The 24,520-nt window shown below is 35.7% G+C and overlaps 1 protein-coding gene across 1 annotated transcript; it reads left to right on the top strand.

Moving 5' to 3' along the window:
• The first annotated feature begins 23,735 nt into the window (after nt 1-23,735).
• Nucleotides 23,736-24,231, top strand: LOC134760820 (peptidyl-prolyl cis-trans isomerase A-like). Its single transcript, XM_063720830.1, has 2 exons — nt 23,736-23,968; nt 24,078-24,231. Exons 1-2 carry the CDS (start codon nt 23,736-23,738, stop codon nt 24,229-24,231), a joined length of 387 nt encoding a protein of 128 aa, XP_063576900.1.
• The last annotated feature ends 289 nt before the right edge of the window (nt 24,232-24,520 follow it).

Below are 24,520 nucleotides of genomic sequence, written 5' to 3'. Positions count from 1 at the left end.
TACTTTCAAACAAGATTGAGCTATATATGTAGATTCTTATCATCTTTGCTTAAAAAAAATCCTGACTAGAAGTTATTTTTGAAAATGTTCTCTTTTTAAAATTGTATGTTTTGTCTTTCAAAAATAGAGGTGGTCATGAAACCGCCTTTGCAAAAATTATAACAGTGAGAAAATTATGACAGTGAAAAAGATCTGACCTAACCAACTCCATCTTGCTTGTAACCTCCAAGCTGTCCTTGTTCATTCCTGGGAGTATGCCAAACTAACTTTGGGAAGAATTTGGTTTATAGTTTAACTTTGAAACAAAGATGGTTACAGCCCTTTCCTGAAACCATCCCCATTCTTGCCTGGGGACCAGACTGCCTTTGTAGGAGTAACAAATTAGCTACAAGAGCAGAAATTATGGTTTAGGAGTCATGCAGCTAGAGGCCACATGATTCAAAACCTCCCCAGTTGCTCCTAGGGAAAGCATCACTATTGCAAAACCTAGGATTGTTGCTTGAGATATTTTTCAGATCCTACACTCCATGGATCAGCTGGCACCACCCAGATCAATAAACTGGCTCATGTGGTCTCGGGGCCCTACCCAGGAACTGATTCAGTGTAAGAGGACAGCTTTGACTTCCTATGATTTCATTTCCAACCCATCAGTTAGCACTCCCCATTCCCTGGCCCCATACCCATCAAATTATCCTTAAAAAACCCCACTCTTCAAATTTTGAGGGAGACTTATTTGAGTAATAGTAAAACTCTGGTCTTCTGTTCAGCTGGCTCTACGTGAATTAAACTCTTTCTTTCTCTATTGCAATTCCTCTGTCGTGACAAATCAGCTCTATCTGGGCAGCGGCAAATGAACCTATTGGGAGGGGCCAGTCATATAAACAAATCACACATATTATAAATATTATAATTGCACATATTATAAATTATGGTGGCCACTAATGAGGGCCACCACACAGGAGCGAAAACCATATAAGTCCACTTTGCCTAGACAGAGCAAGCTCTAAGGATGAAAACATATGTACTTCACTCTGATCAGATCCTTACTACATTACAGCATGCTGCTTACTCATGCTGCATAAATACTTTTATTCTTAAATCAAGGAGAAATGAGAAATATGTATATGTTAAGCTGTCATATAACGTATTATTTGTCATTTTTAAAAATGGATTAAGCAGTGTTTTTTTAAAGATTTTATGTAATAGAAGCTAAACAAACTTTAAAAATGGGGTGGAAATACTCTTGGGATTCCACAAATATGTCAGATTTCATACATAACCTTGCTGACTTTTTAATAACTATGTCATGTCTACTGCTGGTAATTATCAAGTAAAGAGAAGACCTTATTTAACCTGCTTAAAATAATCATAGAAACAAAGTGATGCCTATGCCAGCACATCTATTATATGATAGTTCACACACATTTTTAAAAGCAATCATCAAATGGAAATTTGATGTTCCTTTCTCTGTTGCTGTTGTTCTTACTTATTGGTTTAACCATAACAGTGTACATCAGAAGGATTTTGCATTTTTCAAGAGAAAAATTAAATATTTGTTGAGAAGCTTTTTTTCCTTTGTGAAGGATTACTCAATTCACTGTCATGACAATTTCACAGGATGAAAGATATTGCTTTAACTAATTGAACATACCCACATCAAGCCTGAGCAATTCACAATTTGCTCCCCTTTATCTCCTCAATTCTTATTCATTCTTCTTTTCTTCCATATTACTCTTTGAAAATATAATCCAGAATCCTAGGTTATTGATGCTAATGCCTGCACTGGGAAATTCTGCCATCAATTACTTTTTTTATATTTTTAATTCCTCATGCATTGCCTTCTTATCCTAAATTGAAGGAAAAAAAAAATCACCACTTGGCTTTACCTCTTTCTCAAGAGACACACTTCCAACACTATTTGTAGAATTATGAGTAAAGTCTTCAGCTATGGTGACAACCACTGACTAAACCTTATGAATATCACTAATCATTACTTCATTCTTACATTTTATTTGACAGCTGGTTCACTTTTAATTTTACTTTAAAGATAAAATGTGCTTGATCTGTATTTAATTTTGTTTTAGATTGTCCTTGGAATGCCTCCCATATTCTGTGAGCATTTGAATTTTCTACTCTAAAGTGAGGTATCTTTCACGCGATGTATAGTTAAATTTATAAAATCATGCATTATCAAACTATACTTTGATACTGAGTTATGCTTATATAGGCTGAAAACTCTGAACTTCTTTTCTTAAATCCGTGGACTAGAGCCAAGTCATTATGAGCATAAACATCAGGTAGATGCCTGGACTTATATCCTTATTTTGATGATGTGCTAGTTGCATGATCTTGAACAAGTTACTTAAGACCTCAGAGGGAAAAATTGCATCTCAGGGGTAAGGTTTGCAGTTTAACTGAGCAACTATTACATCTTAAAACAGAAGCACAAATGTAACTCTAATTAAACAAATATCAGCATAAGTAAGGTTGGTGATATAGTTTGGATACTTGTCACCTCCAATCTCATATAGAAATCTGATTTCCAATGTTAAAAGAGGGGCCTGAGGGAAGGTATTTAGGTCATGGGGGTGAATCTCTAGTGAATGGCTTGGTGCTGTACTTGAGGTAATGAGTGAGTTATCGCTCTATTAGTTCCCGCGAGAACTGATTGTTAAAAAGATCCTGACTCCTCCCTCCCCTTTCTTGCTTCTGCCCTTGCCAAATAATCTCTGCATACCAGCTCCCCTTTCCCTTCACTATGAGTGGTAGAAGTCTGAGGCCCTCACCAGATGCAGATACCACTGCAATGCTTTTTGTGCAACCTGCAGAAGAACCATGAGTCAAATAAACCTTTCTTCCTTAGAAATTACCCAGTCTCAGGTATTCCTTTATGGCAACACAAATGAACTCAGCGGCTTTTGTGAAAACCGTAGATTTATGGAGTTTGGGTGCAGATTATTAAGTGTGAATTTCCAGTAGGACTCAAAGTTTTAAAGTCCAAATTCACAGAAAATGCTTTGGACTATAAATGTCATAAATAATGTAACAACATTAGCAGTTATTCTCTGTTTCAAGAAAATTGACATTTTGCACCCCTTTTATTTGAAATATATGTTTGCCATCAGGTATTTTTATGAATAAAACTATTTATATGAATAGTTACCTGCTTAAATATTCAACTATCATTTTGTTTTCAACTAAAAGAGGTTTCAAAAATATTTAATATTTTTTTGTCAATAAGGACCTAAAACATAAATCTAGCAAACATTGTTTGAACTCCAAAAAAAGTAGTTCCTTTTCTTTGAGAATAATACTTAGTTTCTGTTGTGTATGTTGCAATTATCCATTTTGAAAATGCATTAAGAGAATTCTGTTCTCATCAAAACTGCTTAATGAATGCAGTCTTCCAAGTGACTTCAACACTAGCAGTCCAAGATTGACATCAACCAGATTTACCGTTACTCAGAAAGAAGGGAAAAATCCTTTAAAATTTAAAGTGCTGTTCTTATAGATTTTAGAAATGCTCTCAATGCCGTCAAGCAGTTTTAGATGTCAGGTGACTTACCTTTGAGAATGGTCAGCATCAGTATGAGGGTTGAAGGAGTAAGAAATGAATGAAATGTGGAAAAAAAATCCCTGAAGGAAACATTACAGAAAAACAAAAACATCTGTACTATTAAAAAAGAAATCGTGAACTAATAAAAGAGAGAGGGTTTAAATACCATATGATAGACCTATTGTTTAGATTTTAAAAAAAGGCAAAGACAAAGGGAACAACTCACATATTTTCTTCACCATAAACAAACAAACAAACAAACAACAAGCCATGACATATTCAGTCAGGTTAACAGGTGAACACAGGTTTTGTATAATATCAGAATATTACTAGTCCTGCTGAAACCTTTCCAGGCCCATGATGCTCATGTCTCAATACAAACATGAGATTTCATCTCACTTGTTGTGTGTATTTATTTTGCCAGTCTCTAGTTAGTGGCAAGACCTTGTTATATTTAGATGTACACAACTTGGATCAAGATCATTTTTGATTCTCTATTCAGATGAACCTCTAAGATATTGCTGTTCTTTCAATGGAATTCTCTACTTCCGACTTTTGCTTGTAGCGAGATTAAATATCGAATTTTCCACAGTGATTTTTGTCCAACAGCTCCTAAGATCTTAGGATCCATTATTTCTTTATAAAATGCTTTACATGGACAATGATGTCCAAAATTCAATTACCGCAGTTGTAATTAGCTAAAAAGCGTAATTATCTAACATTCATGTAGAATGAACCTTAAGTATAATGGCTGATAATTTCAAATTATTCTATATCCTGCACAGTACTAATTGGCCAAAATTAAAGGTTCATTATTATTGAAATTATGTAGCATGAACTTAAAGTCTGAAAACATAAAGCGTATAATATTACCTTGTATTGTAGCTATGTTGTAGTGTACATTTTGTAATATAACCACTTGTGTATATTCATCTATTCTAGACTTTTTTGCCACCCTAAAGTCATCATGTTAGGTTCATCCGATATATGGAAATATTTTTAAGAATGTTGGTGACTTCAGAACCATAATAATGTGGAATTAGAAGGAATTTTGGAGTTACTGTGATTTGGTTTCCTTTCAAATATGGGAACTCTTCCTTAAAGATTTCTGACAAAAAACATTTATCCAATCTTTACTTGAATAAGTCCAATGAAAACAAGATAAAGAATATTTAAAGCAACTTATTAAATTGTTTGAAAACCCAAGTTGCCAGAATCATTTTTTTTTTTACTAATTTAAAATCTGGAAGCCAGAAATGGGACAGAATAGAAATAGCTGTGGAGAAGACAAAAAAAGTTTGGATTCAGAAGTTATAAAGGGGACAACCGGCAACAAGCCCCCTCTTATTTTCCTAGAAGTATTTTTAATGAAATCCATTTCCTAGATAAAGTGTGACCAGATAAAGCGAAAGCAGTAAAACTGTCCCTTCTTTCCTCATAAACAGGAAAAAATCCTATTTACATTACCTAACTGGTAAACTTTTTTTTAGTCTGCAACCAAATTTAATTTGAAGCAACACATTGATAGAGGTTTTGTTGTTTTTAAATGAAAAGTGAAATAGAAGAACTACAATAATAAATAGTATCCCAGCAAATTTAGCATTTACATCTGTAATCTTAAAGGTAACTTATTACCTGCAGTCTTTGTCTCCACATATGCACAAATTAAAAGTATGTATTTTTAACTAGAGACTACTAATTCATAGGCCAAATAAAAGTTTAAAACATAAACAGCCATAGATAAAGAGGCAATTTATAAGTGAATTCCAGATCAGTAGTTTGAGGAGATTCACAAATTGTGTGCTGATATAGCTACTATGCTTACTATGCTGGTATACCCACTATACCCACCAATCTCTCACAGAACTATTATTAATTGACCTTTGTAATGGGAAACACACTATGTTCAGCTCTCAAAAAAATTGTGTCTCCAATTTATGTAATACCATCAACATTTGACTGAAACAAGGGCATTCAAAAGTATACCACGGCTATGCACGGTGGCTCACGCCTGTAGTCCCAGCACTTTGGGAGGCTGAGGTGGGCGGATCACCTGAGGTCAGGAGTTCGAGACCAGCCTGGTTAACATGACGAAACCTGTCTCTCTTAAAAATAGAGAAATTAGCCAGGCATGGTGGTGGGCACCTTAATCCCAGCTACTCAGGAGGCTGAGGTGGGAGAAACGTTTGAACCTGGGAGGCTGAGGTTGCAGTGAGCTAAGATCATGCCACTTCACTCCAGCCTGGGCAACAGAGAGAGACTCCATCTCCAGAAAAAAATACAAAATAAAAATAGAAAGTGTACCCCTTGAAGACATTACCTATTTTATCATGAAATTAGATTATGCTAATAATAAAATGAAGCTGTTGGTTACAAAAAGTGAAACTCTAGTAAAGATGAACATATTTTATGAAGAATAGCTAAATATATTTTTCTGTCATTACAGGTAACATTTTAAGGAACCTAACGTTCTGGGTAAATGATGGCCAGACTATCTTTGAATTGTAGAGAAAAAGGTGTTTACAGTAAATAGCAAAACTATTCCTATACCACACGAATATTTTTTCTTTCATTATATTATATATTTTAAGTTAGTTAACATAATCAACGTTTCATTTCCTGAAACTGCTGCTACAAAATGTATGAGAAATGTGAAATAATCTAACAGGTGGTTAGAACAACATTTTTCAAAGTTAACCCACAAATACAGCGACATTAATATTTTTAAAGTGTTTTTTTATGACATTAATGCACTCACATAATTCAAAGAGTAAAATAACTCCCCAAGGCTTCTCATGAAAACCAGTGGAGGCCAGTCGCGGTGGCTCATGCTGGTAATCCCAGCACTTTGGGAGGTCGAGGTGGGCAGATCACGAAGTCAGGAGATCGAGACCATCCTGCCTAACACGGTGAAATCCCGTCTCTACTAAAAATACAAAAAATTAGCTAGTTGTGGTGGCGGGCGCCTGTGGTCCCAGCTACTGGGGAGGCTGAGGCAGGAGAATGGCCTGAACCCGGGAGGCGGAGCCTGCAGTGAGCAGAGATCGCGCCACTGTACTCCAGCCTGGGCGACAAGAGTGAAACTCCGTCGAAAGAAAGAAAGAAAGAAAGAAAGGAAGGAAGGAAGGAAAGAAAGAAAGAGTGGTTTGTTTCTCCGCTTCTTTTTCCTTTCTCTTCTATGGTTCCTTCTCCACCAGTTCAGTCTTTCAATTTACCTCTTCATTGCTAAATTTTGTGATTGGGTTGGTAACTTTTGATTTTCTAGGTTTAAACGTTATTGATTTTTGACATAGAAGAATAATTAAATTTTAGTTTTCCTTGCCCATTACTTACTTAAATGCTCTCGTCTTCTCAATTCTGTTACATGGTAATTTTGGTTAGATCAATGTTTATATTACAAAAACAATGCAAACACTATTCATAACTAGTTATGAAGTAAATTATACTTTTATTTTTCTCTACTTTTTTTCTATGATTTCTCTAATTCATAGTTACCTTTTGTGGTGGTGTTGGTGGTGATTTGCTTAGCTTGTAATGTACATGCTCCACAGAACTTGTTTATATCTAAATCTCTTCTTACAGCATTCCTACCCATCAGATGTTTCATCAATTTCATCTTTCTAAAGATGCCTCTTGGAGCACTTGGGGTTGATCTGTTCTGACCTGGTTACCCTCCATGTCTGCTGCACAGATGAAATCTTGAGGTTTCCTTTAAGAATTATCCTGGGGACTTAATATCTAGTTCATATACCCCAAGGTTTCCTCTTTCTTCTTTAGTTACTTTGTTTTACTGGATCACGTACACCAGAACCATCTAAAAGGACAAATGGGAGAAAGATATTTAGAAATGTGAAATAAAAATGTAATTATTCTTTCCTGAGTGTTTAGTTTGGGATTAATATTTAAAGTTGAAAGCAACTTTGATCCAACATTTTGAAGGCATTGTTTCATTGCTTGTAGCTTCCGGTGTCACCACTGAGGAGCCTGAGGGCATTGTGCTCCCTTGTTATTTGTATGTGACTATTTTTTCCCCTCATATCTTACGGCATTTTCTCTTTGTCCACAATGTCCTGGAATTTCATCATTTGATTGTAGTTCTTTTTTTTTTTTTTTTTTTTTTTTTGAGATGGTATCTTGTTCTGTCGCCCAGGCTGGAGTGCAATGGCATGATCTTGGCTCACAGAAACCTCTGCCTCCTGGGTTCAAGCGATTCTCTCATCTCAGCCTCCTGAGTAGCTGGGATTCCAAGTATGTGCCACCATGCCAGGCTAATTTTTGTATTTTTTAGTAAAGACTGCATTTCACCCTGTTGGTCAGGCTGGTCTCGAGCTCCTGACCTCAGGTGATCCACCCGCCTCGGCCTCCAAAATTGCTGGGATTACAGGTGTGAGCCACTGTGACGGTCCCGATGTAGTTCCACTTCCAAACATTATGCAGGACATGTCAAATTATGTTCTTGTATTATGGAGACATTCCGTTTTGTTTTATGTATATTATTCTCCCCCTCTCTATTCTCTTTCTGAAATGGCACATGCTTAAATACTGGCTTGCCTGGAGCAGTATTCTGATATCAAATCTTCTCTTTATTTTTCTTGTTTTAAAAATTTTCTCTTTTGGGGAGATTTTGTGAACTTTATATTCCAATTTGTCTATTTAATTTATTAATTATTTTACCCTTGCTTTATGTATTTATGCTTCAATTACCAAAATGTTGTTTGATCTTTTATATAGTATCATTTTTTTCATGGTTGCTATGTGTTATGTTTTCTTAACTCTCATAGTATTAATGCTAGTTTATTTTTAACTTTTCTCCTTTTGACATAATTTTCACTTCTCAAATTGTTTTCTCTTTGTTTTGTTCGCCTTTTTCTTAAAGAAGTTTTCCTTTGTTGTCTCTTTATATTTAAAGTGAAGAATGAAAACCTGAGTTTAAATCCTAGGCTTCTGGATGTCACTTGCCTCCTGTGTGCCTCACGGTAGGGTAATGTGGTTCAACTATTTAGTTGGAGAAACTTAGCTATCAGTGTCATTGGGGCTGATTAGATATCCCAGCAGCGCATTCAGATATTTCCTATCTGTAGAGAATACTTATGGCTACTGGCAACTAAGGTATCCTGTAGAATTATGTCTGGGTATCTCAGAGAATATACACTTAATCTTATTGTTTCAATAAGGGTCTAATTAGGAGACAGAAACCACATGGTAATTCGAACAGGGAATGTATACTTTTAATTTGTGCATATGTGGAGACAAAGACTGCAGGTAATAAGTTACCTTTAAGATTACAGATGTAAATGCTAAATTTGTTAAAAATACATAAATTGTGAAGCTCTCATGAATGGGATTAACAACTTCACGAAAGAGGAACTAAGGAGCTGTTCATCGCTTCCGTCATGTGTGGATGCAGCAAGAGGTGTCATCTATGAAGCAGGGATCAAGCCCTCACCAGACACCAAATCTACTAGAGCCTTGTTCTTGGACGTCCCAGCCTCCAGAACTGAAGAAATACATTTCTATTATTGAAAAATTACCCCATCTAAGGCATTTTGTTAAAGCAGCCTAAATATATTAAGACAGCTTTTCTAAGAACTCTTTCTGAGTATTTTAATTAAGATTAAACTAGTTGTTTAACAATAAATTGCAAAATCCCAAATGGTTTAAAACAATGTAAACTCTCACTCATGGAAAGCTCAAAAATTAATATGCATCATTGACAGGCAGATTGACTTCAAGTGGCAAGTTAAGGCTTGTTCACCCTCTGTATTTTTGGCCCCCACATCTTTAAAGCCTGGCTTCCAAGGTCACAAAGTGGGGATGGAGGTGAATGATAGTTTGTGGGAAGTTTTTTGGTGTGTGTCATGTTACGTTTTATTTCAGGTGCAGGGTGCAAGCTGCTGGTGGATCTATCGGAGTCTGGAGGACAGTGGCCTTCTTCTCATAGCTCCACTAGGCAGTGCCTCAGTGGGGACTTTGTGTGGGGATATCAACCACACATTTCCCCTCTGCACTGCCCTAATAGATGTTCTCCAGGATTCTGCCTGGACATTCAGGCTTTTCCATACATCTTCTGAAATCTAGGCGGAGGCTCACAAACCTCAATTCTTGCTGTCTGCATTGAAAGGTTTAACACCACATGGAAGCTGCTAATGCTAGAACTAATTGGCTAGAACTTAACCATATTGCTCCTCTTAACTGTAAGAGAGGATGTAAAATATAGCCCGTGTGCCCAAAATGAAGAAAAATGGGATTGATGGTTAGCTAGCAATCTTTGCCACACCAAAAATAATTGTGTCAAAGTTCTTGATTCTTATTTGATATTAAACTAATCCCCTACAACTGTTCAATTTTCTATGATTTCTGGTGGCTTTGTAATATTTATTGATTCCAGTTGATAATGTGTAATTACCTTAAAATAACTAAATATTCTTACTATTTTTCTCAAACGTAAAGTTAACATTAAAACAAATTATTACATCATCAATAGAACTTTGAGTATACATATTCAATGTTACGATAAACACAATTTTACATTGAACACTGTCTTTCAATGACACATACTTTAAAGAAAAGCATTGGGCTAAATGAGAAATATAAACTGCAAATCTCATTCCATTGCCTTTCATAGCCACTTTGTTACCAAACCCATTAGTTTTTCACAAAGAGAAAGTTGATGCTGAATATCTGATTACAACAGTTCTGGTGAATGGATTTATTTCCATGAGCTGCCATCAACACTCATGTGGTACAAAACTTCAAGTGACCAGCATCAAGATCAAATTAAAGAGAGGGTAGTATTGATGAAAGAAGCAGAGGCACTAGCGCCTACGAACCCATCAAATAAAAATGAGAATTTATGAGACAGCAAATTGGGATGCCCCGAAAATCGCATCTCCATGATTTTGTATTAGGGCAAGAAAAGTTAGGGTCAATCACAGCTACTTCAGTAAGGAAAGGGGGATCTGTTCATTAATCCAGCTCAAACCAGAGTGGTCGAAGTTCTTCCTCTCATTAGAGGAAGAGTGCAATAGTTTCTTTTAATGTTCTAGTTGACTGAATATTTCATTCTCTGATGAGAAAGAGGTTACTGAAATCATCCCAAAATTCTATTGCAGATTGAATGCTGTAGAGGCAAAATTAGGTTAGAAAAGTATACTTCTCAAAATCTGCATTATAAAGTTTTACAGAATACATTTTTTTTATCTGCATAATCAAACTAGCATATAGGTACTAAATCTCAGTTTGAGTTTTAAATTTTGACAGTGTTTTACACTTACAATGAGATATTGGAATATTAAGGGGCTGACAAATATATATTTAAGGCTTTTCTATAATTATACTCTTAGAATAATCCTTGAGTTTTTGACTGAAAGTTTAAATATAATAATTATACAATGATAATCTCAAGATGTGATCTTTCCTGATCATTCTGAAATGTGTATTTTAAAAGACATTCAGTTTATTGTTTTATAGACATATCACAGAGCCACTCGAATTTTACCAAGTCTTTTTTCTTTTCACTGTCTTGAGGTATTTTTATTTACTCATTTATTTTTAATTTTTGTAGATTTTTTTTTGAGACAGAGTCTCATTTTGTCACCCAGGCTGGAGTACAGTAGCACAATCTCAGCTCGCTGCAACCTCTGCCTCCTGTGTTCAAGCGATTCTTCTAACTCAGCCCCCTGAGTAGCTGGGATTACAGGTGCCTGCCACCACACCAGCTAATTTTTGTATTTTTAGTAGAGATGGGGTTTCGCCATATTGGCCAGGCTGGTCTCAAACTCCTGACCTCAGGTGATCCGCCCACCTTGGCCTCCCAAAGTGCTGGGATTACAGGCGTGAGCCACCGTGCCTGGCCAATTTTTTAATTAAGGTAAAATACACATATAACATTTACGATCTTCACAATTTTTAAGTGTATAATTAAGTGATATAGGACTTTATTTATTTAAAAAAAAAGTTTTTAAGAGATGAAGTCTCACTATGTTGCCCAGGTTGGACTTGAACTTCTGAGTTAAAACAGTTCTCCTGCCTCAGCCTCCCAAGTAGCTGGGACTACAGGCATGCACCACCACACCTGGTTCTTCAGCAATTCTTTTAAGTAGCTATTTTATGATACATTATTTTATCTGTTGTCTCTATTTCCTTTTTCACCTTCTTTCAATACAAATCACATTGATATCCCAGGTTAGTTTTGGAGAATATCCTTTAATACACCTTTCTCCTGCATAATTCAAGAATCTCCAATGACCTTCTATTGCCCAAAGCATTAATATATTCAAGGTCTTCAGAATTCATTATCATTCATCAATATTTTTAATAGATGCCCAACTGGTCTTCTCACTAGTACAACATACTAATCCATCTATAGTCACGATTTCTCTTATGCCATTCTTAAAACAGTCATGCTCTAAATACTTTCCTTTTCCCATTTAGATCTTATTCCTTTCAAGTTTTGGTTGAATTCTTACTGTTTCCACAGAGTCTTCTAAGGTTTTTGCAGGCTACACACCTCTGTTTCTTTTCCCTGCTTCTTTTGTATTGCGTTGTTCTGCAATGATGTTTATTCTTTAGCACCACTTTATTGTAATAGTAAGCACTCTATTAAATAGTCAAATATTTCTGATATTAAAAATTAGGGCTTCAAGACATCAGTCTGGGGAAATAGCTTATGAATAAGACGTCAAAAAGCACAGGCAACAAAAGCAAAATTAAACAAATGGGATTTTATCAAACTAATAAGCTTCTGTAAAGCACAGAAAACAATCAATGGAGTAAAATGACAACATACAGAATGGGATAAAATATTTGCAGACTATTTATCTGATAGAATTTAATATCCTAAACATACAAGGAACTTAATCATCTCAAAAAAGGAAAATACAAACAAACCAGACATCCAATTAAAAAACAGGCAAATGATCTGAACAGATATTTCTCAAAAGAAGACATACTAATGACCAACAAATATATTAAAAAATGCTGAACTTCATAATCTTCAGAGACATGGAAATCAAAACTGCAATGAGCTATCATCCCACCCTGATTAAGACTGATACTATCAAAAAGACAAAAAATATCAAATACTAGCGAGGATGTGGAGAATAGGGAATTCTTACACACTATGGGTGGAAATGTAAATTAATACAGACACTATGGTGAAAAGTATGGAGGTTCCTCTGCCAACTACAAATAGAACTACCATATCATTCTCTACCAAAGTACTGAGCATTGGTTCAAAGAAAAGGAAATCAGTACATCAAAGAGACTCCTGCATCTCAGTGTTAACTGCAGCACTAGTCACAATAGCTGAGATACGGAATCAACCTAGGGATCCAACAACAAATGAAATATATGTGGCATATACACCACATTTGAATACTACATAGCCATAAAAACAAAATTCGATCATTTGAGATAACAGAAATGGAGCTGGAGGCCATTGTGTTAAATACAAAAGCCAGTAACACAATGAACACTGCATGTTGTCACTCATGTGGAAGCTAAACAAAGTTGATTTTGTAGAAGCAAAAAGTAAAACACAATATGCTAGAGTCTGGAAAGATAGGAGAAAAGGGGGATAGTGCCAAGACCAGCTCGGTCGGGGAGACCCTAACCCAGCGGCACTAGAGGAATTAAAGAAACATACACAGAAATATAGAGGTGTGAAATGGGAAATCAGGGGTCTTGCAGCCTTCAGAGCTGAGAGCCCTGAACAGAGATTTATCCACATATTTATTAACAGCAAGCCAGTCATTACCATTGTTTCTACAGATATTAAATTAACTAAAAGTATTCCTTATGGGAACTGAAGGGATGGGCTGAATTAAAGGCATAGGTTGGGCTAGTTAACTGCAGCAGGAGCGTGTCTTTAAGGCACAGATCGCTCATGCTATTGTTTGTGGCTTAAGAATGCCTTTAAGTGGTTTCCTGTTCTGGGCGGGCCAGGTGTTCCTTGCCCTCAGTCCGGTAAACCCACAACCTTCCAGCGTGGGCTTTATGGCCATCATGAAATGTCACAGTGCTGCAGAGATTTTGTTTATGGCCAGTTTTGGTGCCAATTTATGGCCAGATTTTGGTGGGGGGGAGCTTTTTCCCAACAGAATAGGGAAAGATCTGTTATAGCTAGATAGGAGAAATAAGTTCTAATTTTCATAGCACTGTTATATGACTATAGTTAGCAGTGATATATAGTTTCAAATAGCTAGCAGGAGGATATTAAATGTTCCCAACACAAATAAATGATAAATGTTTGAGATGATTAAGTGTACAATTGGATGATGGATGTGGTAATTACTCTGATCTAATCACTATGCATATATACATAGTATAAAGATATCACTATGTATCCCATAAATATGAACAATTATTACATGTCAATTGAAAATAAAATTTAAAAAATTAGAGCATGGAAAATAGTATGAGATAATTTTTTAAATCATGCAAGTTGCTGGAGATAATGTAAACTGATAGGACTTTCTATATTATAAATTAGAAAATTTATCCCCTGAGCTGAATAATATCCATGTACCAATCAGTTTGTGAAAGTCCCTGCTCTTTTTCTGCAGTCTTAAACACCTGAAACACTTGAATGATGCTAGCTAACTATAATTCCTCTTATATCATAAATATTTTATTTATTCAATATGTGAGGAGCTTGTACAAATTGTAAGAAACAGACCAACCATCTGACTTTTAAAATTGTCACATATGTGAACAGACAGTTCATGAAAAAACAAAGTGACTCAGACTTCTGGCTGGGTGCAGTGGCTCATACCTGTAATCCCAGCACTTTGGGAGGCTGAGGCAGGCAGATCACCTGAGGTCAGGAGTTCGAGACCAGCCTGACCAACATGGAGAAACTCCCTCACTACTAAAAATGCAAAAATTAGCTGGATGTGGTGGCACATGCCTGTAATCCCAGCTACTTGGGAGGTTGAGGCAGGAGAATCACTGGGAGGCGGAGGTTGCAGTGAGCAGAGATTGCACCATTGCACTCCAGCCTGGCAAACAAGAGCGAAACTCCATCTCAAAAAAATAAATAAATAAATAAATAATAAAGAAAAGTGACCCAGACTATTACAAAAAATAGCTTGATGTCAACCTTAATGAAATTAGTGAAAATTGAAACTAAAGTAAAAGAACATTTGTTTCAGTTAGTAGATTAACAAATATCAAGAAATTGATTAAATTTCTGTGATTGGAAAAATGAATGGAAAGAATCATACATTGCTGGTGGGAATACAGAGGGTCATTTGCAAAACCAAAAATGGACATGCCCTACTCCTGCACAAAAAGACATATCAATAAGGATAATGTAAATGACAGTTTCAATTTCCCTATTTATATTATCTCTACATCTTTACAAGAAGAAGGCTACTTCATGTGAAAGTCTGCATTTTATGTCTGAGGATTTTTTTCTGACTCTGAGAGCATGGTGAGATCATACACAAAGAAATCCAAAACTACTAGAGAGAAAACCCCCTGGAGGCCTCCTTTAATTAATGATGTACTGGACGGGGAATTATTGGATACATGCTTATCTTTCTGGCCATTGAGTTGGAATAATTCTAAGGCATGTTCTGCCCTGTCTGCCACAGTCTCCCAGCAACACTGAGCTTCAGTTTCCCACAGTGGCAAGTGTCTTGAAACTACTCTCCTTATGAGATTCTCTCTTTTCCCCGTGTGTCTTCCTCAATCCCTTTGTGTGATTCTGAGATGACTACCAAATAAATTATTTGTGCCCTAGTCCTTTTATCAGGTTCTGGTAGAATCCAAACTAATATAGATATCCACTGCAATTTTGTCTGTAAAAGGAAAACTTTGGGAAAAATATTTCATATTATTTTATTTATAAAGGGTCTTTCTATGTTGCCCAGGCTACTCTCAAACTCCTGGGTTCAAGTAATTCTCCTGCCTCAGCCTCCTGAGGCAAAAATATTTAAATGCTTATTTATAAAGATTGATTGAACACATTAAAGTTCATTCTTTCAATGAAATACTAAGCTTCCTTTAAAACAAATGACAGAGCTTTCTACATACTGATAATATATTACATCTAAGCTATGATACTTAAAAAGCATTAAATATTATAGTACTTAGGCATATGTTTATAAAAGCATATTATATCTCAGGAAAAATAGAGAGGAATTGATAATAAAATTTATCTGTGATATTAGAATCTAGAAGCTCTGGGATACCGATGAAGAGACTCTAGCATGTTGATATAGCCCTGTTGGTGCCTTTTGGTATTTATTCCATGTGCAGTTCTATCTGTTCAAATATTGAATAATGAAATTTCACAAAAAAGGACAGATCACTTTCTGTGTATGCAATTGTAGGTTGAATCTCACTTGTTAGTAAGGCCTTAAGAGAACTGACCTTGATGGAAAAGTAAATATGTATTCCAAGCCTATTGTGCTAAGATTCTATTATTTCTTAGTAAGCTTCAATTTGTAAAAGGTATTTCATACACAGAATACTCTGCATGACTGGGAATCAAACCAAAACAAAACAAATAAACAAAATAATCACTTTCTAAACATGTAAGCTCATATTGTAAATCTATAAGGCAACCTCGAAGGATTTTAAGACTTTTTTTTTAATGGGACATAAATTGGGCAAGAATATGAAGAATATTCAACGAGAAGCTATAAAGGGATTAGCTTGTATGCAATACAATCTCGGCTCACTGCAACCTCCACCCTTGGATTCAAGCAATTCTCCTGCCTCAGCCTCCTGAGTAGCTGGGAGTACAGGCGCCCATCACCACGCCCAGCTAATCTTTGTATTTTTAATAGAGACGAGGTTTCATCATGTTGGTCAGGCTGGTCTCAAACTCCTGACCTCAGGTGATCACCCGCCTAGGCCACCCGAAGTGCTGGGATTACAGGAGTGAGTCACAGCACCCAATTATGCAATATATTTTTAAAATCCTGTATGTACAACAATTCTAAAATCTGCCTGTGAAATAGAAGTGTATATTTTCAGGTGTTCTTAATTTTTACATAATTATTAGATTCATCTTTCCCAATCAAGTAAGAGCAACCAAAACAAATACTATAAGTAAAGAATTATTGTAACAAAATTATTTGTTGATTGAAAACGCTGGCCTGTCATTTGTTGCTTTCAAATTAAAACCCCACATTAGAGTCTTCTATTTAGAGTTCTTAATTTGTTCATTTCCTCTCCGTTCTTGCCATACATTTCTAGGTATTGTTCACGTTGTTTAATAATTAAGGAAGTTTTATCCAAATGATAATGAACTTTTACCATTTTGGCCTGTCTGGCAGTCTCTGAGCACATCAAATAAGAAAGGACTTGTCACCACAAAGTGCTGTGAAATGTACTTGAAAATGAAGTTTAATTTCAGTCAGCATTTCTTAGACCACTGCTGTTAACAGCTCTCTCACTTTACAAAGGTGACAAGAGTGTATGGGGTTGAGAACCTAAGATGAAGTAACACATTTTGTAATGCAGGATATTCTCTATATGCTGATCTTTAGTATAGAAGAAAAAGTTTTGCTATCAGACCAGAGGACATGGAGGACAACCATTATTTTGAAAGTGGCGATGCAAATTAAAACAGACACAAAATTATAAAAAGATTCCATTTAGGTATAATCATAATTAATGCCAGTAACTATTTGCATATATTTTAAAAGGAGATGTTTTGGTCTTAATTTTGATAAAATACACTTGCTTGTTTTTCTCACTTAAAAGTGGGAGGTAAATGATGAGAACGTATGAACATAAAGCCACAGACATTGGGGTCTCCTTGAGCACTTGATGGTGGAGGGAGGGAGGAGGGAGAGGAGCAGAAAATATAACTATTGGGTACTGGGCTTAATTCCTGAGTGATGAAATAACAAACTCCTATGACATGAGTTTACCTATGTAACAAACTTTCACATGTACACCTGAACCTGAAATAAAAGTTAAATACGTGTGTGTGTGTATACATATACTTGCTTGATATTTCTCTAGATATATTGAACTAATAAGGTCTGGTTGGTTTAATCTGGTAGAGAGAGTAGTAAATATTCTTATAAGTCTGTTTAATTAGAGTGAGATAAATAGTAACATAACCAGTCAGACATTCAGAATGTGATTGTCTAAGATTTTCAGATTGTTTCACTAAAAGGAAAATCATTGGCTCTTTATCAAACCATTTTGACTGAAGCTATATTTCTTTGCCTTTTCAAACTGTGCTTTCTGGAAAAAAAACTCCACTTCTGAGAGGTTAGCCCTAATATGGTGCATCAAAGTCGGTGCCTTTAGAATACCTGTAACAGCCACAGAAGCGACTTAAAAGATAATGTGAAAGGGGGAGCTATTACTCCCCTTTAAGATACAAAAGCATTTCTAGGTGGTAGGGAAGATACAATTCAAAACACATGTGTTATGCATCTCCTCTAATATGAGAAAACTAACATGAATCAGCATGAGAGAATGAAGCCTGCAACAATTTTGACAAGAAAAAAAATCTTTAATGAATTCTCATGGTAACTCATTTACCAAAATTATACAAGACAACAACAACTAAAACTAAAATAAAACTGAAAATGTGTTGGATCAAGTAAAAACTTATCTGTTGCAGAAATTACTGTAGCATACAACATCTGTATATTTTCAGAGTGAATTCCAGAACATTTAAAGGAAAATGGTAAGTGATGAGTGGCACAAACACAAAATTCATTGGGTCATTGATGATATTCTAGTCTGGGTGAAATACGCCTAGGCTTTAGTTCAATTTTTCAATCCAGAAAATGTATTTAGTGACACTGTATTTGGTGCTACATATTAAAAATGCTTTTAAAAATAAAAATAATAGCTTAATCTGTAAGTGCGGAGATGTAAGAATCCCAAACATCTGTATGTTTGTGCTGTTGTGGTGTGTGTTCTGTGTGTCTATGTGTGTGTGTGTCTTTGTGTGAGAAGATTGTTAGGAAGAATCTCCTTAAACTTTTGACAATAGCATTTTCCTTAGAATTCAGTAAGTAATTCTTGTTTTACTTTACTAGAGATAATTCTTAAAGACTATTTCAGACACACACATAAGGGTGGCTATACACCAAATTATGAACTCTTGGAAAAAAAACAGAAGTGTGGTATAACTTTTCCCCATGCTGAGATCAATATTCTGTAAAAAAGTAATAATAATGAATGGAAAATATAGGAGGTGTCTTCTCACTTACTACAAATGTGACCTTGGACAAACTACATATCCTTTTTTTCCATTTTTTCATTTGTAAATCTCAAGTAGCCTTTAAAAAGGATTAAACAAAAAAAACTTTAGGGAAGGTGTTTAGAAAAAGGCCCAGCATATGATTACTGCTAATCACATGTTAGCTTTTACTATTTCCAGAACTACTATTAGTTTTGATATTACTATTGTTGTTAGTTAACTCATATTAGGCTTACCAAATGTAAATGTCCCATAATCACTTACCAACATTCATTGTTACCAAATATTATCTTTATTATCGACCTATCTGTGAGTTATTGTTGTTGTTTTTTGAGACGGAGTCTCGCTCTGTCGCCCAGGCTGGAGTGCAGTGGCATGATCTCGGCTCACTTCAAGCTCTGCCTCTGGGGTTCAAGCAATTCTCCTGCCTCAGCCTCCCGAGTAGCTGGGACTATAGGCATCCGCCACCGAGCCTGGCTAATTTTTTGTATTTTTAGTAGAGACGGGGTTTCACCTTGTTAGCCAGGATGGTCTTGATCTCCTGACCTCGTGATCCACCCACCTCGGCCTCCCAAAGTGCTGGGATTACAGGCATGAGCCACCGTGCCCTGCCTCTCTGTGAGTTTTTTTGAAGGAAAGCCCATTTTCTTAAAGTATCTTCTGAAGAAAATAATTAAGAGCAAGGACTGTGGAGTCAGACTGTCCAGCTTGATAATACGATTATATTTTATTTATTAGAATATTTTAGTGTGTACTTTCATTGAGGTTTTCTCATTAATATTTTATTCCAGTTCTTTCCTGGGTTTCTGTGGAAGATATTATACTTACATTTGAAATAATAATTACATTAAGGTTTCTTTAGAAAATATGCATTGACTTGCCAAAGACTCAAAAATTCATATTGGGGGGAGAGAGGAGGGATAGCAGGGAGGGATAGCATTGGGAGATATACCTAATGCTAGATGACGAGTTAGTAGGTGCAGCGCAACAGCATGGCACATGTATACATATGTAACTAACCTGCACATTGCACACATGTACCCTAAAACCTAAAGTATAATAATAATTAAAAAAAGAAAAAAAGTCATATTGTTGTTCAGTATAACCATAAGTGGAATACATTGAGTTATTTTTTAAAATAATGTGCAGATAAAAGGACACAGTGTAATTAAGACAAAATTATTTTTATAGCACTTTGGACTAAATTATAATTGAATATTCTAATAGTGCCAGGAGTTATGGACACAAAGTAAAATAAATAGGCAAATACAAAACTATGCACACATTGATTGAAGATTCTTCCTCATCTACCCTGGGGGCATCATTTGCAGAGTGAATAGGGCCAAAGTCTTCATTAGTATTAATATCAGAATGCAACATGTCTTTCATTTGAACAGAGAAAAATAAATCTCAGTTGTAAGCCTATTTTATAAACATTGTGGAGAGTAAGACAGGGGAGCGCGTCCACACAGAGTATACTGGTTTGTTGAAAGGAAACATTGGACATGTCTCTAACTTCAAAAATAGTTAGAATACAGGTGTCCTATTGTCAACAATACAGTGCAGAGCAGGGTCGATGCCATGTAGTGATTGATATTAACTGCAGAGATTAGTAAATACGAGTTACAGCAGGACATTCTATTTGATGTGCATGTCCATTGCTGCAGCTCCCATTTCAACACTTTTGAAGGGTCCTGTAAGAGCTTAATACAGATAATTTCTATTAATTGGCAAATTTATTACTTTCTGGCTTTTTTCCATTATCCTTTTATTGTATTTTTCAGTCTCTATCTTTTAATACCAACAATTAATACAACTTCCAGTTATCTGTTAAAATGAATTAAAATTATTCCAAAGAAGCCACCACTGTTCATATTCATCGAAGTGATCACAGGCAAGGTGTCACTCAAATTCTCCTATTGTATATCATTGTTCAAGCATTGCATGCAACAGGTATGGTAACATCACTGCTTTTATTCATGGTTGTCAAGAAAAATTTCATCAGTTACTGTTAGACAGGCAATTATTATTTTATTCAAGATTATTGCAATGGGGAGAGAGGCAATAATTAAGTCTGAACTTACCTCTGCTGTAACAAAGAATGGGAGGGTTTTTAAGGGCTGTGGTGAGTTAGTGGAAAAGTAACAAAGGATGTTGCAGGGAGGTTGATCAATGGGGTGTGTCAAGTACATTAAGTTATATATTAAGTTTGTGATTAAGGCCTCTTGCTTGGAATGCTTTGCTCTGTGATTGGGTAACCTAGGTTCTGTAAGGGATAGGGGGAAAGAAGGTCAGGATCCTCTGTGGTTAGCCCATCTGGTCCAGAGTGAGAGGGAGGTCAGTTACCTAGAGACAAAAAGAAGTATTGTATAAAGTTCAGTCAAGCTAAGGGGAATTTCAAGGCCATCTTGGTCAATGCCATTCACCCTAAGCCACCCTCAGAGAGGGCATCAAAGCTATCCTAAAATAAAATAACATAAAGAAATATCTCAGACTCCTTGGAAAGTACTATTCCAAAAGCTCTCCAGGTTCAAGAAAGCTTCAAGAAAACACTGTCTTTCCAAATGGGGTAAGATATGCTGAAAACTCATAGCAATTACAACTCTTAGAAATAAGTGTTAATTTCATGTTTCCATGTCTTTCTTGGATTACTATTGGATTTTCTAAGACAGAATGGAATATCTGGCCAAAAGATGGATTTAATAGCTCATATCACTTGCACCAAGGTAAATTTTCATGAAATAGCCTTCGTATAAATGCCATTATATCCTCTTTTGTAAGAAAAAATTCAGAAGAAATAATAGCTAGAAGCTTAGCAACACAAGGACTGGTAAGGAATGATACTTGTTGAGAGAACCATGAGAGCCAATGATCAGTTGGCTACTTTGGAATTGTGATATAGACATGGGTTTATCCATTGGCTTCTGTGAACAAAGGAGAAAAGAAAAAGCAGGGCCAGAGGATGATGATATCAATTGTGTTTGGGATATTTGAGCTCTCTTCCTCTCTCAAGATAATGCAACAAAAGAGAGAAGTAACAAATTAGCAAATAGGGTAATGTAGATTTTAAAAGACATATGCTATTTGAGAAGTTGAAGCATTTTATGCTTTTGAAGATGATAGCAGCTGGCATTTATTACAGTCAAAATTGCTGCCTTGGAAAATTTGCAATGAAGCTTTAAGAAATCACCAAGATTATGATCCAGAATTCTAATGGGTTCAGCTTCAGGAGTAGATTACTTCAATCTGAAAGATAAAACATTGTTATTTTTAGACTGATTTTACCACTAAGAACATACACAGGCGGTAAATATGGTAGCTTTGTTGCAAAGTGAAAACTATTTAGATGAGGAAGAAGGGCATGTTTCATATAAACTAGGAGGCCTTTTTCGACTTTACAAGGTCTAGAAAATATTTACTTAAATTTCATAGTGCTAAAACTGCCAAGAATAAAACCATGAAGGCTGATCAGTACTGAAGTTATTTCTTGTTTGTTTTGTTCTTATTTTTACCCAAAGCATCATAGCTGGAGATCACATGAATAAATCACCTCTGAAGCGAGCTGAGTATGTGAATATCAGACAGAAGGTATTTGCTAATACAGGCAATATCTTCTATGGCAAATGTACTCTACTTGTCAGAAAGAATGTGAAAAAAATAATTAAGATGTTAATTTTGGTATACCTAAACAATTAACACGTGTTTCCAACTAAAAGTAATAGTTTGAAGTTGGAAACAATTTGGGTTTGCCCGTGTTTCTGAGGCAAGTTTCAATATGACGAGGTCTGAAATTAATTTTGAGTTGTTCATTAAATTCATAATTTAATTGATTAAAAGATTACTCTTCTAGAGTTTATAATATGAAAAGACTTACTAGAGAATGATTGCTTCGCTGATGGAGAGCAGAGGAATTCAAACTTGGAGAGATGCAGATTCAGCGTAACAGTGCTGTACGCGAAAACAATAGAGAATGTGCGGTAGTCTTTGTTGTTTTAATAAATGTTATGTATATTTACATTCATGGAATGTAAACAAAGTTTGCCTAGAAATTCATGGTAGGTCATTGCTTCTACATTTTTATGTTTCTTCTTTTTAAAAGGAACAGCTGAAATAAAAATGGATGGATATATTTTAACACTCCTTTCTCTTCCCGGCATCTGATAAGCAAGCATGTGTTAATTCGTGTGACCTATTACCCTCGGCATCTTTCTGTTTGTTGTACCCTCTTTGAGAAGAATTGACATTCATTATAACAGTAGAAATCATTTAAAATGTCAGTTCAAAATTTCACTGCTTGAAACAGCTCATCCTTCAATAATTAAGTCAATAAAACTAACAATTTAATTTAAACAGTGATGCTGTATTTTAGGCCTGGTGGAGTCATTACAATTAGTAATTCATAATTAGAATTTTATTGATGTCCATGCACAGTGTTGCCGAGCATCATCAAGAAACTGTGATGATTGGTGGTAATTTGATAAACATTCAGAACCATTGCATTAATTATGTGCCTTCCAATTACATCTGAAGTTAATGAATGTATGCAGATATTGTGGAGATGAATTCAAAGGACAGCTCAACCTGAATTTTAAGATCGTATTTTGTAATGTTCTAATTATAACTTTCCTACTTATCAGCTTTTAGACAAAATGAGGCTTATCTAAAATATTAAATGTGAATATTGTTCATACAACAATCTGTTTTCTAAAATCTTAGTGATTAATTTGAAACAGCAGTCAATGTAATTTCTGTATAATATGGTGAATAAAAAAGCTACAAAGCATATTTTAGACTGAACAGCAAAACAATCCATAAATATGGTGGCTAGAAAATCTCAAAAAAATAACGTTAATGACCTTCCTAACTTTGCTTCTGTTTTCTCATATAAAACATAAGTAATACCAATTTAACTTTACTTAATTATTGCCAACAAATTAAAAGAATTACTATGGCTTTGCAGATGCCACCACTGCCAGGAGCCACATACTATCAGCCATGGTCAACCCCACCAGGTTCTTAGACATCACCGTGGATTGTGAGCTCTTGGGACGTGTCTCCTTTGAGCTGTTTGCAGATAAGATTCCAAAGACAGCAGAAAATTTTTGTGCTCTGAGCATTGGAGAGAAAAGATTTGGTTATAAGGGTTCCTACTTTCACAGAATTATTCCTGGGTTTATGTGTCAGGGTGGTGACTTCACACAGCATAATGGCACTGGTGGCAAGTCCATCTACGGGGAGAAATTTGATGATGAGAACTTCGTCCTAAATTATACAGATCCTGGCATCTTGTCCATGTAGAATGTGCTGGACCCAACACAAGTGTTTCCTAGTTTTTCACCTGCATGCCATGTCTGAGTGGTTGGATGGCAAGCATGTGGTCTTTGGCAAGGTGAAGGAAGGCATGAGTATGGTGGAAGCTATGGAGTGCTTTGGGTCCACAAATCGCAAGACCAGCAAGAAGATCACCATTGCTGACTGTGGACAACTCTAATAGGTTTGACTTGTGTTTTATCTTCACCACTAGACCATTCCTTCTGTTGCTCAGGAGAGCACCCCTCTACCCTACTTGCTCGCAGTATCCCATCATCTTTGTGCCCTTAATGCAGTTCCCTTTTGGTTCCATGTTTTTCTTGTTCCTTTCCATGCCTAGCTGGATTGTAGAGTTAAGTTTATGATTATAAAATAAAAACTAAATAACAATAAAAAAGAATTACTACAAAAAGAATGCATATTCTCGTAGATAAAAATACATAAAAATTACATACCAGTGAAGACCGTCA

Source organism: Pongo abelii, chromosome 22 (genome assembly GCF_028885655.2).
Source record: "Pongo abelii isolate AG06213 chromosome 22, NHGRI_mPonAbe1-v2.0_pri, whole genome shotgun sequence".
Lineage (NCBI taxonomy): Eukaryota > Metazoa > Chordata > Mammalia > Primates > Hominidae > Pongo > Pongo abelii.
Note: the sequence above shows the minus strand (reverse complement) of the source record. Positions and strands in the feature narration are given on the sequence as shown.